Here is a 16760-nt window from a genome sequence, read left to right on the forward strand (position 1 = left end):
CCTATCATTGGTGAAATTATACTCGCTTATTATTCAAAAACTATCATAGCCTCGACATTTTTGTATTAGAATTTTCCTCTCGAAATTTTCTAAAGAATCTGCGATTAAAAGGTTATCCGGTGGTTTTAGTACACTCTGTATAAAATATGTCGTCCGGTCCGCACCGGTGAAGTTTGTGCAAGATTTCTTTCACAAAGACGACTAAATATGGTTCTCACGTGTTCCATTTCTTTTTCCGTTGACGGGCAGCTGCGAAAATACGGATTCCAAGGCGAAAATTCGATACTCGGGATCGTCGGGACGTGCGCTTTTACGAGGTCGAGCTCGCGGATGATTATCGTGGCGATGATAAGCGATGATGCGGTTGACACGCAACGCCGTGCCTCTTACGACGATTAAAATATTCTTACATATGGAACGCGACAATTTACGTAACAATACTTATCTCGTCTAAGAGTGGATTTCTTAGACCGCGTACGGCAAGTCGCACGACCAGCCCGTCGCGAGATGATCGACGACAATTGATCCGAGAGAAACGGAAAGAGAGAAGGGGGGGGGGGGAGAGAAACAGGGGAAAAAACAGAGGAAAAAAAAGACGTTTCTTTCTCGTGCATCTTCGCAGTCGTAATTAGTACGTTAGCGTTAATGGCCTCAAGCCGCACCGGGACTTGTGCAGTAAATATCGAAGGTCGTGCGAAACGCGTGTTTTCCGCCGCTCGACTTCCAGAACACGTGGATCGACTAGGTAAACGCACGTGCGCGATTGCGTAACCGCGCCGCGCATCCGCCGCTCGGATTAAGGCTTACGTACGCGAAGGCGAAGGCGACGCCGGCGCGGGGTATTTTCATCCGCGATCGCGGGTTAAAAATAAACGCGCGAGGAGACGCGCTCGCGCGTCTCCCCCCCCCCCTCCGCCTCGTGGCGTTTAATCGCGAACCGATAATCGACGATTGGGGACAACCCAGTTATACAAGCTTACGTCACCGTTGCCCCCAGCGGTATCTCCGTCGCCGAAATTGAAGAACGTTATCTCGAGGAACCCGTTAATCGCGCGACTGTTCGAGAGAGAGAGAGAGAGAGGGAGAGATTCGTCGAAGCTCGGGTTCACCGCGACGCTTCGATCTCCCAAAAAATTGTCGCGGATCGAAAAGATCAAGGAGGTCCGGTTCTGTGGAATATCGGGCGTTGCGTAATAACTCACGAAACGACGATGTATTTTCTTTTTTTCCTTTTTAAGCGACAGTCAGAGGTGAAGCGAACGACTCGTCGGGCCGGGTTCGCTGGCACCTTCTACCTTGGCGAACGCGACCTTACTCAAGGCTATTTTGCAACTTCGGACGAGAGAAGTGCCGCCCGTTGGCAGCGCGAGTCTCTCGATCTCTCAGAATTCTTTATCTTTAGCTGCTCTCTCTCTCTCTCTCTCTCTCTCGCTTCGACGTCAGAAGCCGCATAAATCAGTTGTCTTGGTCACACTGAGAAAAATAAAACAGATCTGATGAATAACAATTTTCCTTCTGCACTCAACCGAAGATTCTATTAAAATCCTACTTCCAAAGCAAACTTGAAACGAAGATTAAACTCCTAGAAGTTTCCAAACAACTTTGTGGATTTTAACTTCGGATCTAGATCCAATACAGTGATAAGCCTTCAAGATTACAGATACTCCCCCCTCTCTCTTTCCTCTCTATAGTTAAATAACACGCACGACGATACTGATCGCAGTAGTCTGATCGTTAGTCAGATCCTCTCTCTGACGTGTACGTATTATCGCCGTCGTCTGCAACGCAACGCGAGTTGCGTCATCGTCGCTACTAAGCGCGTGACGCGCGTCGCGGATCGATCGGCGAGCTGTAAATCCGCGATATCCCCCCCGCCGCGTACGATTAGCTAATCGGTGGCCCTTTTTCGGTTCCAGATGTACTAAGAAGACATCGAGAAATTATGGTGGCAGAGTTTGTCGTCCGCCAGAGTGGATCGCCCATCAATGGTGAGACCGCGTGTCTGAACAGCAACATGCCGGCCACGCACACAATGGCCCACAGCGGCGGTCACGGCGCGCCCCACAGCGGGCCCCACGACGCCCATGGACCCCTCACGGTGCCCCTTACGCATCCCGGCCATCACGGCGGGCCCCCAGCCGGGATCCAGCAGCAGCATCAGCATCAACCGCAGCAGCAGGCGCCGCTGCCGCCGCAACAGCAGCAGCAGCCGCAACCGCCGCATCATCCCCACCATCACCAGGCCCAGCAGCCGCAGCAGCAGCAGCAGCAGCAGCAGCAGCAACAGCAGCAGCAACAGCAGCTCCTTCACCACGACGGGTCGCCGGTGAATACGCACCCCGACAGCTACTCGCCCAACTTCGAGCTACGGAAGGAGCTGTTCTCGCAACGCAAGCAGCGCGAGTTCATCCCCGACAACAAGAAGGACGACAGTTATTGGGATCGTCGCAGGCGCAACAACGAGGCGGCCAAGCGGTCGCGCGAGAAGCGCCGCTTCAACGACATGGTGCTGGAGCAACGGGTGATGGAGCTCAGCAAGGAGAATCACATTCTCAAGGCGCAGCTCGATGCGATACGCGACAAGTTTGGCATCTGCGGCGAGTCTGTTATCAGCACGGAGCACGTGCTGGCCGCGCTGCCCACCGAGTCCACGATCAGCGTGAAGCGCGCGAAGATACCGGCGTCGGCGACGCTTCTTTACGCGCGCTCGCCCAGCCCGGTGCACACGTCGGTGATCCACCAGCCGGTGAGCGGTGCCCGTTCGCCGAGATCACCGGCCCAGCTCTACGTGCCCGAGACGACCGCTTACCCGGAGACCGAGAGCTTCCAGTACCCGTACTCGCACCCGGCGATGCACCACCTGGACAACACCGCGCTCAACCTGTCGTCGCGCGGTCGCCGGGCGCAATCGCCATTCGAGCTGTCGTCGGGCAGCGGCGACGAGGCCGGTCCCCAGATGGTCGTGGGCTCCCAAAACAACCCGACCGCCAACAACAGTCTGCCCCACAAGCTCAGGCATAAGTCGCGCATCGGCGACAAGGACGCCGCGAGCGCGCTCCTCGCGCTTCAGGGTATCAAGCAGGAGCCGGGACCCCGGGCGTCGCCGCCCTGGGACGAGGGCTCCAGCGACGAGCGCGACTCCGGTATCTCGCTGGGCGCCGAGTGGACCGGCCCGACCGTCACCGCGGTCTCGGAGAGCGATCGGGAGGTCAAGTTGAAGCTGGACCGCCTCGCGTCCGAGGTCGCGTCCCTGCAATCGATATTCCGCCTTGGGAAACCCGTCGCAGCAGCGGTGGCGACCGCGGCGACGGACAGCCTGGTGACGGGTCACTCCGCCACGGTCAGCGGGCCGTGAAGGACACGGCCCTCCCCTCTTCTCTTCGCGGGTCACTGCGAGTCCTCTTCCCCCTGGCCGGATGCCGGGGTCCTTGGAAATTGAGCACGCAGACCGTCGTCTGGAGAACGCGTGGGAAGAACGACGGGCCCTCAGACCGTCGCCGAGGTTTCAGTCGCAATACAACCGAGCTGCGCCTCGGCGTCTGCGATCGGTCCTACGAAGAATTTTGTAAAAAATTGATTTGTCTCAAGGACGAGGAGCGCGCAAAGAGTTTTCGCGTGCCGGTGCAACGGGGAAGCGATTCGCAGATATATCCAAGTAACGATGAAACGCCTCGCGAGTAATTCGCGATTGTATACCGATTGCTAGCGATCGCCGCTCGTTGCACGAGAGTCGTCGATGACCGGGAGACGTAGCGAGAGACTCTCGTCTCTCGCCGCGTCTCTCTCTGCGAAGAACTTTAATCCTTCAACCCGTAGATTATACCTCCCTGGAACGCGAGGCTTCCTCTTCGATAAAACTTATAACTTATTGTGATACGCGAGAGACGTCGGCTGACGTCGTTTGGAAACGAATACCCCCCTCGCGGGTGGACTCGACGGCTACCGGGTCGAAGGGTTAAAGGCGTTCTCCACTCTTCAGCCCGAAGCGAGGTGGAATTAGGAGCTAAGAGCCGAATGCGATACCTTGTAGCGCTGTAAGTTACGTTGTAAGTCTCCCGTAGGCTAATCGTTCTTCTATTATTACCATTATCGTTAACTAGAGAGAGCTTTGTCGATTCGGGCAAGCGTGTCGCGGCGAGTCGGGCCGAGCGTATAATCGGCGCGATCGTGCGAGCGAAGCACCGCGATCTGTATTAAACGGAGCATTGTTATACACGCGAGTTACTCCTCCCCTTCCCGATTGATGATTGGTCGCGCAACCGGCTATCTCACTACCATCGGATACCCATAATACGATCCATTCCCGCGCACGAGGCGGGGATCGCTTCTTCCTTCTTTCATTTTTCCCCTCGCGTCACCGTCACCATCATCGTCATCCTCTTCCTATTCGCGTCTCGCGCAGCGGAGCTTCGAGACGTCGAGCTTTTCAATTCGCGTTCATTTTATTTATTCGCCAAAACCGAATCCCCCGTTTAATTTCGCACACCAGCGCGTGTTGACTATCGGCAACTTTCGCAAGCGGATATCCACTTTGCTCGGAACTTCGGAAACTCGGTTCGCTGGTGCTCTCACTCCCGAATTCGCTCTTGGTTTTTTTTTCTCCCCTCTTATTTATTGCTTCCCTCCGTCGCGTCTCCGGAAAGCCGCGCCGAAGCTCCGCGAGTTCTCGGCTTTCTTTTCCTCTCGCTCTACTTCGTTTCCTCGAACGTTCCCAGGTCCGCAATCACGCTGGTCGATCCGGGCTTGACTGCGAGACGGGGAAGGAATCGCGCGTGGCAGCGTCTCTCCTCGGCACTCGCGCTAAATTTCTCTCACGACGCTTTGCGCGACGTTGTCTGTTGTCTCCCTTTTTATACTTTTGCTATCGAATCCGCCCGTACAGTCGCACGGGTGGCGAGTGTCTGTGTGTGTGTGTGTGTATATATGTACATGTATAAAGAAAACGAAAGTGCATCTGTGTTACAAACGCCGGACGAGAAACGCTAACTTTGTATGTACAATCGCCGCGGAAAGTCCTCTCGGAAGGCGGAATTTAGCGCGCATTGAAGTATTAAGCGAGCCTATAGGTGTATGTAATATATATTTACATAGCATATATATACTTGCAAGAAATATATATATTATATGCATATATATATATTTTTCAAATTAATGTATTTTTCGATATCATTGAAGCGAGCTGTAACGCACGTGCAGCGTTTGATTGCGCCGTTGCCGATTCGGAGATGCGTGAGATTACGTTACGACGGATTATGTTGCATTGTAACCGGCCGTTACCGAGATCGCGTTATCGGCCTGGACCGAAGTGCGATTTTTCTCGGGAGCGCGAAACGAGGAGGGAAAGCGAGGATATTTGTCCGGCGACGAGGGAGCCAAGTCGGCGACGTGAAGAGAGAGAATACCGGCGATACTTTGCTGATCATTGTCCCCGATCGATCGACCGTTCGTTTTTACCACATGTGATACGCGAGAGCGATAACAGGCGCGAATCGACGTTAACGGGAGCAACCGTAAATAGCGAAAAGGCATCTCTATTTATTGTACGCTAATCGCCTATGTTATATACGGAAGAGCGTGCGGCGACGACGACGACGACGACGAGGAAATTGGAGAACGCTCGATCGTTGACCGGCGGTGTCTCAGAGTCTCCTCTCGCGGACGGAGCCTCGTCTGTTTATTTCTCTCTTGCTCCCGTATTCTTGTTTTTTTTTTCCTTTACTCTCCCCAGCGCGAATGTTCCATATTTTGTACGGTACACTTGTAAATTAATTCCGCGGCCAGCGACGGGTCGCGCGAGGGAGCCTCGAACCACCGCCGAGTTTTCAATTCCCCCGGACCGGAGCGCAAAACTTGCGACTTGAAATCGACGATACAAAGCGTAAATAGCAATAAAACATGTTTCGAGTCGTCGTCGCCGAGCTCCGATAAAAGCTGTTGAAGAACGACCGCTCGCCAAAGCAACGCCGCCCGCGTTTCACAAGAATTTAGCGTCGCAGTAAGATACCGAGAGTGCCTGTTGTAACGACGAAGTCGTGTGCGGTTTCTCGCCGCGACCGCCGGCCCCGGCGGTCGGCGAGGGGAACGAGGATGCTGCACCGTGTAAATAACGTTGTCTTCTATTGTTGACTAACGAGCGACCGCGATTTTCGCGATCAACGTCGACGACGTGGTCTCGACGCGATTCCGGATTGCATACGCTCTACACAGACCCAGACACACAACAAACAAACAAACAAACAAACAAACACATACATACATACATACATACACATATCCCTCGCGCACTATGTCCTCGCTCGCCCCGAACGATTCGCGTTAACGCGACGCAATCGCGAGAGCGAGCGAGTAAGAAAGAGAGAGAGAAAGAAAGAGAACCGACACGTTACAAATGTTGTACATATACAAATCGCACCCTTTTGCCAAAAAGCAGTTACGAGGACCGCCGGAACGTCGGCCGGAGAAGGAACGACACTCTTATCCCTTTTTCTCTGCCCCCCCCCCCCCCAATTGTGCCCCGCGAAATCGTTCGCGCGCGTTTCGACTACAGTTCCTATGCACTATACTAACGGTAAAGCGACTTAGAGGCGAGGATCGATGACCCGTCATCAGATTTGCGATTAAAAAGAAAAGGAAAAAATATATATATACGACCGCAATTCCAACCAATCGAATAAGGTTTGGTTCTCCTTTCTCCGGCTGCTCGGAGATGTAAGTATTTAGACTCTAAGGGACATATCCACAGCGCGTGTAGTGTACTTGTATATGAATACCGATAAATAAATATTTTCAATGTTTTTGACACAAAGCCCCTTCCTTGGTTCTTTTGACACGTCCCGGCCCCCGCTCTATCCTTCTCTTCCTTCTCAGCGATTCGGCATGGATGAAGGAACGCTGCGTTACGCTTCCCATAAGTTATGTATATATATTTTTTATACGAAATATAATTCAGAAAAGAGGGACAGAGAACACCCCTGAAAAGCAAGCGGGACTACGACAAGCATAAATACTCTACTTTGGACAATTAAACATCACGCGTGTGATTATACAAAGAATATAAAAAATATATATGTATACATTGTAGTTTGTACAGTGTAAGAAGTAATGTCTACTCATTGTCAGTGATGGAGTCCGAGTCCTACAATCGTCTAAAAAGTAGTTGCGTTACGCTAGAAAGCCAGAAATATCGAGCTAATAATAAATCACTGATTCTTGAAAGGATATTATTCAGAAACCATACGGGGCGATTCTTGACGTCGATGCTGCAGAGGAAATTTGGAGCCGAAAAAGAAGAAAAAAAATGTATGAACGTAGAAAGGTGGACGAACATTTTAATTTATCGTGGCTTAAGGAATAACATTCGCACGTTCGACCCTTTTCATCTCGTTTCAAGCTCTGCATTCACCCTCTGAAGTATTCGCGCGCAACTTAGAATCGCTCCGTTGTACAATATGGCTTGTCTACGTTTTGTAAAACTGTTAATTTCCATAGCATGTCCGTTATAAACACTTGAAATAGTCCTGAACAGACGGAACGATACTCTAGAGCTACTAAATCTACGTTAGAGATTACTTTCGTTTTTTACACTTTGTTCTACCACGGCGTCTGCGCGAAGAGTTTTGACGGGTGTCGGACTTCTTCGATGACCTGAAAATACATCGGAATTCGATTTCAGAGGAGCAGTTAACTCGGCAAATTAACTTAACAGATCAACGTAACGGTTACTTGATCGATTTGCGGGAATTTTAAGTGATCGAGTATCGAACAAAAGACACACCTGTGAACCCTGTTCACTGAAACGGAAGAATGCTTCTTTAACGTTAGATGTTGCTGGACCAACTCCGCCAGTTTGCCTTGCTGAGCGAGCATCGACAGGAAGGTGCAAATGAACTCGTCGTAATTATGCGTCCTCCGGCAATCGTCGATCTGAAAGATTCGCACGACTCTTGTGACTCTGAGAATAAAATACTCGATAATATTACAGACATACATTGCGATCTACAATCGCGAGGAATGGATGAAATGTCACGACTGTCGGCCAGCAGCTTTCGCCACTGAAAGCAGTGGGCGTTTCATGACGCGCGCAAAACCGACCTTGTACTTGTTTCTCTTGTCGTTCTCGTCCTTCAGGCTGGTCTCGCACACGCTGATCTCGTGCTCCAAATTTTTCAGCAGCGCCAAAAGGTCCTTAGGCGCGAACGTGTGCGGCTCGAACAACTCCGGATACTTGGAGCACAGCTTGGGATCAATTTTCTCGACCTTCTTCTCCTCCGTGACTGTGTCGCCGTTGCTGGTTTTCACCCTCGCGTGAGGAATCCTGACCTCGCCCGACAGGCAGACCTTCTTGTGCAAGTGGCCGCTGTCGGAGACCAATCTCTTCCCGTTTATATTGATATTTCCCAGAGAGCGGCCTGCATAAACGCGACGTTTCGACGTTAGACAACCTTATATGCGCTTCGCTGTGAACCGTGTAAATCTAATACCTACTTAGACCGACTTCGTTCTTCTCGTCGCCGGCGACTCTGATCACCACGAACTTCTTGAAGTCCTTCGTCGACGTGGGGCTGCTCTGACCGGAGTTCCATCCCCAAGCTAGGAGACATCAAGATATTCTAAGTCTCCCTTCCTCGGGGGGTTAGCGCTAATGATCTCGCAACGCCTGTTTTTACACTGTGCAAAGCGCCTCCAAAATTGTGCACGATTAGAAACCGGCAGTGCGTAACAGACGGGTCAAGTAACTGTACGTGGAAGGTGCGAAACGGAACGCCTCGCGGAGATGTACACACGCGCGTGTGCGAAAAGTACATAGCGTCTCGAGGCGAACCCAGGAACTGCAGTCTGTAGCGGTCGCGCCACGGGATGCGTCTCCTACCGGTTCTCCTCGCGTGCAGTCTCATCTGCCTGGCGAGGCCCTCGAGATGCCCGGAGCCGAGGAAGCCGCATTTAACGAGCTGCACGATTTTCTACAATTGCGTGAACCTGCCCGGCGGCGGTTACGTGTGGGTCCCGTCGAAATGTAGCGAGGGCTTGGTGAGACGTTAATAAACGGGACAAACGAAGCCCCTCCCGACCCTCGCTGGTAATTCTAATGGCACCGCTCTAACGAACGTCTTATTCTAGGTATTCCAACCGTATTTGCGGATATGCGTGGTCCCCGGTGATATTTGGACGTGCGACACGCTCTCGACCGAGCGCGCACCCGCGCTGATCGACTCGACGGGTACCAGCTACCTGGGGTACACGCAGGAACCCCCGGGACTCGCCGAGACGATCGACTCGTCCTACGTGATCGACGATTTCTACGACTCGACGACCAAGGCGGTGACCGCCTATCCCTTGATCGAATTCGAAGAATCGGACGGGAAGACGCGCGGCGACGAAGACGCGAGGAACTCGTCGTGTCACGGGCAGGAGAACTATCTGCACGAGTACACGAGCAGCCAGGGGCAACTACCGCTGTCCCTGGTGCAAAAGTACAAGGACGTCGTGGACAATCATTACAAATGGCTCAACAGATTGTCGCACACCTTCGAGGAGCTATCGGCCGCGCTGTCGGCCTCTCCGTCGACGCCCGCCGGAGACGTAGAGCAAACCGTCGTCATATTCGCGTCTCGCGGGCGGAACGTATCGTTCAACTATCTTGCGCAAAGTTACGCGGAACGAGACGAGTCGCATAACGGTGCGCCAACCGAAGCGGTGGGAAGCAGCGGCGGTCCTCAGGCGAGCAGCGTCGCGACGACGGCGGGCGGCCCGGAGCTGCTAATCGACAGTCTGGACTCTGACAACAGCATAATAAGGATTAGCGATAATCTCGGGAGCAAACAGTACCTCACGGTCGAGCGGTACAGGGCCGTGGCGCATCGATTAGCGCCGCGCGCCGTCAGCGTCGTGGCGTGCACGAGGAACGTTCGTCTGCCGAACGGGACCGACTGCAGCCGGTACTACACGTGCGAGCCGAAAACCGCCGCGGTAGTGGAGTACTTCTGCCCGCCGCACACGGCCTTCAACGTGCACTCGCGTATCTGCGACGTCGAGAGCGCGAGGACGTGCGCGGGCGACCGGCTCCCCGCGAAGGGGACGCACGTCGAGCGCGTCGAGGACAAGAGCACGGCGATCCTCGGCGGGGAGGAAACGCCCGAGGGGAGAGTGTGCCGGGAGCTCGGCAAGATGAAGGATCCCGCCTCCGATTCTCATTACTTCATCTGTCACGGCGCGCCGGACTCCGAGGATATCAAGTCGATCCGAATGACCTGCCCGAACACATTGATATTTTGCCAGAGCAAGAAAGTGTGCACCACCAGACGGCTGTGCGACGCACTGCCGTGAAGCCGGAGGTCTTTGCCCCTTCTTTTTACCTTGAGTGGGCGAGTTGAAGGCCGATCCGATTTCCGACGACGTGTCCGTACTCGACGAGCTGTGAGCCGGCGAGGTTTGGATTCGCAGCGGCGTGGCGTAATCCAGAGCGCACATCACCACCTTCTCCATCCTGCTGGAATCAAGCGTAAATCGCTTGTAAGTCGAAACTGCGGCGCCGATAAAGTTTTATAGTTGACAATAAACGAGGTAGACGCAATACGAGAAACGACGCGACTCTAACTGAAAACAAGTAATGTCATATTCTCACTGTACCCGGTGAGATTCGACTTTGAGTATCGCAGCGAAAAGAGACAACATCGCGTGTCGTACGAATAAAATCGCAATTGTTGCTTACGTGGATTCGGGTTTCCCGGATGCGATGGCAGAGACCGATTCGTCCATAACCACCGCCGAGTCGTTGTTTCTCTCAACGTTGATGGAGGGAATTGCAGGCGACTCCTCGATCTCCGTCTTGGCGGGCAGTCCATTTTCATCCTCGGTCTTGCTCCTCTTCTCGTACGGCTTCTCCTTGTCGGGATCGATCTCTTTGTGCGAATTCTTCTCGGCGTTGTTGCCATCTTGATGGCTCAACTTCATCAATTGCTGCAGAGCCTCCAGGACTATCTGCCTGTTGGTCTTCAGCATCGTCAGTTTGTGCGAGATAGCGAGACGTCGGTCCGGCACGACGGCCATGAGGTTGAATCTGATGTCCTGCAGCTGCTCGCCAGTCGCCATGCCCAGACGGTCGGTTATGACGCGCCTGAATTGCTCGGTCCACTCCTCGTGCTCCTTCCATGGCCCGTGATCCATGGGATAGGGTTTCAGGCCGTCTAGCTCGAACAGCCTGCCGTTTATCGGCACGTAGCTGACGAAGTGGAAAGCCTCGCCGGTGAATCTGCCCGTGGACACCCCGGTATTCTTGTCCTGCCGCCTCTTCGCCTGGGGCATGGCGTGCGAGTTGTGCGCGCAGGCCAGCTCCGGCGTGTTGCCGATCGCCCAACCCTTGTTCTCCGGACACATGCCGGAGGTGTGCATCTTCAGCCGGGACAGGGTCGTACCGAGGTGGATGTTCGGGCAATTCAGCAGAACTGAGAGCAGCGCGTGCGTGGCGCAACTGTTGGGCACAACCTGCGGGACAGTCGCACAATCGTGCGTTACAAAAATAATCTACACTCGTGTATGTAACAGCCGATCCGGCATGGTAAGGACTATTTGCTAGACCTGCTGCGCGAAGAAGATATTGTTGACGATCTCCTCGTCCTTGACGAAGCTCTCATCTTGCTCCACGACCTTTCGCCTCGATCGCCGCTCCTCGATCCACCGAAACAGAAAGATGAAGCCGTAGACCGGGCCCTCCAGCGACTTCTGCAGGTCGTAGATCTCCTCCACTTGGACACCCTTCACGCCGAAGTCCTCCAGGAGCAGCGTGAACAGGCCTGCAAAGTGTTACAGTCGCGCTCGCTACAATTTCACAGCGCGAGTGCCGTCCGAGCTGCGGGACGGGCCTACGGATACGCATTGACGAAACGATCGGCGGACGCGCTCCGCGGTTAACAACGTACCCGGGTCGCTCTCCAGCTCTAGCCAACCCTCCGTCAATCGATTGATGTCAACGGGCATCTTTTCGTTAGCTGTCGGATGTGGAACACGACGGATAATCGCTTCCACGGACTCATCGCACTCTGACAGCCAGGGGCGCCATGTTGCGTCAAAACATGTCATATGACGCGAGTCACGTGGTACACACACATACACACACACACACACACACACACACACACACACACACACACCAGCGCGGCGGGCAATGGGACAAGCCGCGTTTCCAAACGACTCCACTCGTAATGTGAAGGTAGGCGGCGAATCTTTTAATTTAAAAATATTTAAAAGAACGCAAAAATAATTAGGTAAGGAGTAACGCGAACTTAAACTTTACGTCCACTTCTGCATTTCATGGTGAACGCAACTCACTTTTAAACCGCGAAAAGTACAACGCGGAGCAGTTACGAGAAAAGGATCTTCCGTTACATCCACCGTGCTTATTTAATTCATAAAAAAGGCCAATTGTCTAGATTACAATATTATCCAAGTTATCTGGAATTATATTGGCAAGAATAAGCAAGACTATTAATCGCCGTGTCAAATTAGTCTACATATATGATCATCAATTGAAAGATTTTTTTATTATTGCACTAAGCTGCACTGTAACTTCCCTTTAAGTTAGTTATTTCGTAAAATCATTTATGTGAGAACTGTTTCACATTTTTACGGTTTATTCTTTACATTAATACGTGCCAGATAAGACTAATTAAATTAAAATCGACCGTCTCAAAGTTGTAAAAAGAAATGTTAAAGCTTGCTACGTTACACGAAATATTACGTGTAAAACACGTTAAAAATATTATTACACGTAACAATATAATTCGTTATAGTATTATTACACGTGAAATATTATTTACACACATTATTGTGTGTTAAAATATTATTGTTTGCGTACGCAAACGCAAACGATGGCACATTTTATTTTTCCTAAGCTTAACGGTGAGCGAGATTCGTATGAGAAACAAATATGTTATAAAGTAAAATGGAACGAAGAACTGAATAAAAAATCAAAATTATTGACCGTTCCGTTTCAACAACATAAACAGCTAAAACTGAAAAATGGGAAGAATTATGTAGTAAGCACGAGTGTACTGTAAGAGATGTAGCAACAGCGCCTCAAACTATAATCTTTCGAATCTATTTTATATTATGTATTAATCGTATTCTTTAGAACAATATTGCATCGAGATATAACATTGTAATAACCGAGTGCTAGTTCCTGTCTAGAAGAAAATTTTGAGCATTACTGTCGCGAAACAACTACCTTAAGAACGAAGAGTTTGCACTAGTCGAGGTATTAAAAAAAACAGACCTTAGATGTACGTCCACAAATAGTACAACTTTGTGTTAAGCATCTATATTTTTCTCTTTCCCTTCATACTACACCTCATTTTCACTGGATGTATTAAAATCCATGTTAATTTTATTAGTGATCCACTTGTATAGTGAACTGTACATGGTAAACGTATTAGTAAATACGTATATTTAAATCGAAGAAAACTTTCCTGTTAATATTACTAATCTATCTATTAAATAATATCTATTAAATCTTATAGTTAATACCCGTTATTCACAGCAATCTTACTTAATCGATTTTTTTTAAAGAGTTTCAGCAAACTCTCTCTCTCTCTACGTTCGTTGTTCAAACTGAGATACAAAAGCTACTTTGCGACGTACAACAAAACTACGCGGGCTTCAAACACGAATCTCGGAATTAATACAATTTGCTAATTTTTCGGTGCCAAACACTGATTGATCACGCCGAGTAGCATAGCATTTTCCAAGGCCGCAGCCACTCTTTCTTTGTCCGCGAGCTGCTTGTTCACTGCCGCCTCCGAGACATGAGTGCCCGGGGAAATTTCCACGCTGACTTTAAACCTAGCGGGTAAGGCACGCAGCAATTGTACGCGAATAGACAATCCGATTAGAGTGGCCATGCTGCAATGCGGGATTGTAGGTGTAAACTTCACGTCCACTCTGTTCTTCTTGTCGTCAACCTGCAATACCAAGCTTTAAGCAACCGCAAAATGCAGCGAAGACCAGCACGACATTATAGAGAAATATCTTACCTCGATGAGATCTTGCTCAACTACGTTCAGCTCTTCCAAAGTCAAAGGATGCTCCGGATCATTGATATTTCTGATTATATCTGTCAAATTGTCAGCAATCAATATTACTTTTCAAATTCTACCCATAATATGCGACACTACATATTTTTCAATGCACATTCGGTATGTACGTTGATATATTAGATTTTTTCATTTCGTTAGGTAATGTAACATGACGCACATTAATAATGTAACATAATACATAATAATTAATAACGATAACTCTAACTCGTGCAAACAATTTGATGAAGTACGCGCATTTTGTTATTCGCACTTGAGTTGATTTTAAATTTTCGATCGTCAATAAAAAGTCTAACGAACGCAAGTGTTAATAAAATTGTACAGATAGGCTCGCAACAAATAACGTATAAATTATCTCGTGCATAATCGACAATACACTTTGAGGTTATGTACCGAAAACCTCTCGCGCGTCAAATTCATCCGCGACATCCTCGTCTTGCTCCTCGACGGTGATTTCTCGGTCATCCAATTTTTTGTAGAGCTTCGGATTGATGTTCTCCAGATTTTCGTTCATCGTATTTATCACTGAATTGACACGTCAAATCGTCATATAACCCGGTCGTTCCTCAGGTCATAAACAAAACGAAGAGTCTAGCACGCGCTTCCCACTCCTTGACGTGGTTAAAATGGCGTGCGATACGAAGAATTGGAAATTGAGGTTAGAATCTGAGGTCGCCTCGGATCCGCGGCGCACCGTAACCTCGCGGACGCGAGATATATCTTGGCGGGCGAGACTCGGATCATTCGCTCGGAGATGACGTGCTAGGGGGGGACATGTCGGCCAACATGCTCTCGCGGATCATCCGGAGCGTCCTCGCGCCGAGCGTCACCGCTTTGTCGAGGCAGCCGCTGCGCGAGGTCGTTGCGGCCAGCCGGCCGTCGAGTCGCGCTATCCACACCGGCCAGGAACGCAGCGAGAAGAAAAGCGGCAAGCCGTCGGCCCTTGTGCTCCACGCCTTCGCGAATGTCGAGCGCAAGGAGAGGATGGCCTACCTGGACATCCTGCGCCAGTACAAGAACAACAACGAAATGAGACGCGGCCACGTGGAGTTCATCCAGGTCGCTCTCAAGTACATGGACGAGTTCGGCGTGAACCGGGACCTGGCGGTGTACAAGTCCCTGCTGGACGTGCTGCCCAAGGGCAAGTTTATCCCCCGCAACTACATGCAGTCGATACTCATGCACTACCCCAAGCAGCAGTACGTCGCCGTCGAGCTGCTCGTCAAGATGGAGCGCAACTGCGTGATGCCGGACGCGGAGGTCCAGGAGATGCTGCTCAACATCTTCGGCCTGCACGGCCTGCCGTTGAAGAAGTTCTGGCGGATGATGTACTGGATGCCCAAGTTCGCCAACCTGAATCCCTGGCCCTGCCCCAGACCGGCGCCCAAGGACCCGCGGGTGGTCGCCAGGCTGGCGATGAGCAAGATATCCAGCGTAGACGTGCAGACCAGAATCACGGATTTTGATACCAAGGACGTGGAGGACGCCATCGACGACACGTGGATCGTGTCCGCAATGAGCAGCCTGCAGGAGGAGCTGCTGCGAAAGCAGCCTCTCAACACTCCGATTTTCGTCGAAGGACCGTATACAGTTTGGGTCGCGGATCTCTGCATAGATTACTTCGTCCTGAGGGCAGCGGCCAAGGAAGTGAAGAGCGTTTACGAAAATGTTGACGGTGAATGATCTGAATTGCTCATTGATTTATGTCTTGCGTATTACTATCGTGTTACACACATACACGTGGCGATTAACAATATCTTCATAACATAATTATATAAATACTTCAATCGTACATTGACTATTTGAATTCGTGGCTTCTAATGGAAAGGTATGCGTTTTTACAGATGTCTCAGACATTAAAATACCTTTCTGGGATAAGAAAGAGATGATTGTCGCACCTACGGTCCATGAACAGAACGATGGCACGTACTTTGCGATGTGCGCCACCGGCACGTCCACGAAGGACTCCCTGCTGTCCTGGATACGATGTTTGCAGCAGAAGAATCCCATTCTGACTGTAATTCCGGTAGTGTTCAAATTAATGTCGTCCACGAGGGAACACTTTTACATTGACGACAGTGAAAACGAAATAGTGCAAGTAAAAGATTAGCGGAAAGGTATTGTTAAATTATTAACTATAGGCGATGCACAATGCCACTGATGTAATGAACCGACTCGCTGTCTGTAAACGGCTCTTGTTTGTATATAAAAATATAATGGTTGACACATTACTGCCGTCTATTTGACAGCTTCAATTGATCTAGACAATTTATAAATTCATTTAGTGACTTAAACCTTGATATGTTTCTTTTTTTAGTTAAAGCGACTGTGTGATCCTGATCAGGAAAATAGTATATTATTGCGACATGAATATGGAATGGGAGGAGGGGGTGTGCAAGAACAAGATACACGATACATAGAAAGTTAATATAATTTATTGTGTGCAGCCACGCGTGTGTGCTTGTTGCACTTTCCCAGTGTGCTAGGAATCAAAATAACATATGCTACCGTCGGTCACAGTAGGTCATCACATTGATTCGCTGTACTCGTCCATTTTCTATATATATATATATATATAAATACATTTGCGATTAAAAAAAATATATATGTGTATATATTCACACACACATATGTACATTCAGTGTCCCAGAGAACTCGAAACCTCTCGTTGACAGA

At 50.3% G+C, this 16760-nt stretch overlaps 5 protein-coding genes across 6 annotated transcripts in view; 3 read left to right on the plus strand and 2 right to left on the minus strand.

The window, feature by feature from the left end:
- The window catches only part of LOC105567486 (AT-rich interactive domain-containing protein 1A), a 21267-nt gene extending 14462 nt beyond the window's left edge, over positions 1 to 6805 (plus strand). Inside the window, exon 2 of the mRNA XM_012022393.1 lies at positions 1917 to 6805. Within this exon, the coding sequence (XP_011877783.1) occupies positions 1943 to 3355 (1413 nt within the window). The 5' untranslated portion in view covers positions 1917 to 1942 and the 3' untranslated portion in view covers positions 3356 to 6805. The remainder of the gene's footprint in view (positions 1 to 1916) is intronic.
- Positions 6806 to 6989: 184 nt separating this feature from the next.
- Positions 6990 to 12092, minus strand: LOC105567488 (ubiquitin carboxyl-terminal hydrolase calypso). 2 transcript variants are annotated; one of them, XM_012022396.1, is made up of 8 exons: positions 11916 to 12092; positions 11575 to 11789; positions 10709 to 11481; positions 10353 to 10483; positions 8485 to 8589; positions 8092 to 8408; positions 7775 to 7923; positions 6990 to 7644 (listed from the first exon to the last, which is right to left on the minus strand). In XM_012022396.1, exons 1-8 carry the CDS (start codon positions 12073 to 12075, stop codon positions 7566 to 7568), a joined length of 1929 nt encoding a protein of 642 aa, XP_011877786.1. In that variant the 5' UTR covers positions 12076 to 12092; the 3' UTR covers positions 6990 to 7565. The 2 variants fall into 2 exon arrangements, with proteins under 2 accessions (XP_011877786.1, XP_011877785.1); XM_012022395.1 differs by having other exon boundaries at positions 10353 to 10486; positions 11916 to 12091.
- On the plus strand, positions 8600 to 10344 carry LOC105567487. Its single transcript, XM_012022394.1, has 2 exons — positions 8600 to 9027; positions 9118 to 10344. Exons 1-2 carry the CDS (start codon positions 8857 to 8859, stop codon positions 10321 to 10323), a joined length of 1377 nt encoding a protein of 458 aa, XP_011877784.1. The 5' UTR covers positions 8600 to 8856; the 3' UTR covers positions 10324 to 10344.
- A 1183-nt stretch (positions 12093 to 13275) lies between the features above and the next one.
- Positions 13276 to 14708, minus strand: LOC105567489 (MIP18 family protein CG7949). Its single transcript, XM_012022397.1, has 3 exons — positions 14478 to 14708; positions 14025 to 14104; positions 13276 to 13952 (listed from the first exon to the last, which is right to left on the minus strand). Exons 1-3 carry the CDS (start codon positions 14596 to 14598, stop codon positions 13683 to 13685), a joined length of 471 nt encoding a protein of 156 aa, XP_011877787.1. The 5' UTR covers positions 14599 to 14708; the 3' UTR covers positions 13276 to 13682.
- Positions 14709 to 14731: 23 nt separating this feature from the next.
- LOC105567490 (evolutionarily conserved signaling intermediate in Toll pathway, mitochondrial) lies at positions 14732 to 16316 on the plus strand. The gene is made up of 2 exons (XM_012022398.1): positions 14732 to 15759; positions 15929 to 16316. Exons 1-2 carry the CDS (start codon positions 14859 to 14861, stop codon positions 16192 to 16194), a joined length of 1167 nt encoding a protein of 388 aa, XP_011877788.1. The 5' UTR covers positions 14732 to 14858; the 3' UTR covers positions 16195 to 16316.
- Positions 16317 to 16760: the final 444 nt, after the last annotated feature.

Source organism: Vollenhovia emeryi, unplaced genomic scaffold (genome assembly GCF_000949405.1).
Source record: "Vollenhovia emeryi isolate VEMERY1.0 unplaced genomic scaffold, V.emery_V1.0 DF939137.1, whole genome shotgun sequence".
Classification (NCBI taxonomy): Eukaryota; Metazoa; Arthropoda; class Insecta; order Hymenoptera; family Formicidae; genus Vollenhovia; species Vollenhovia emeryi.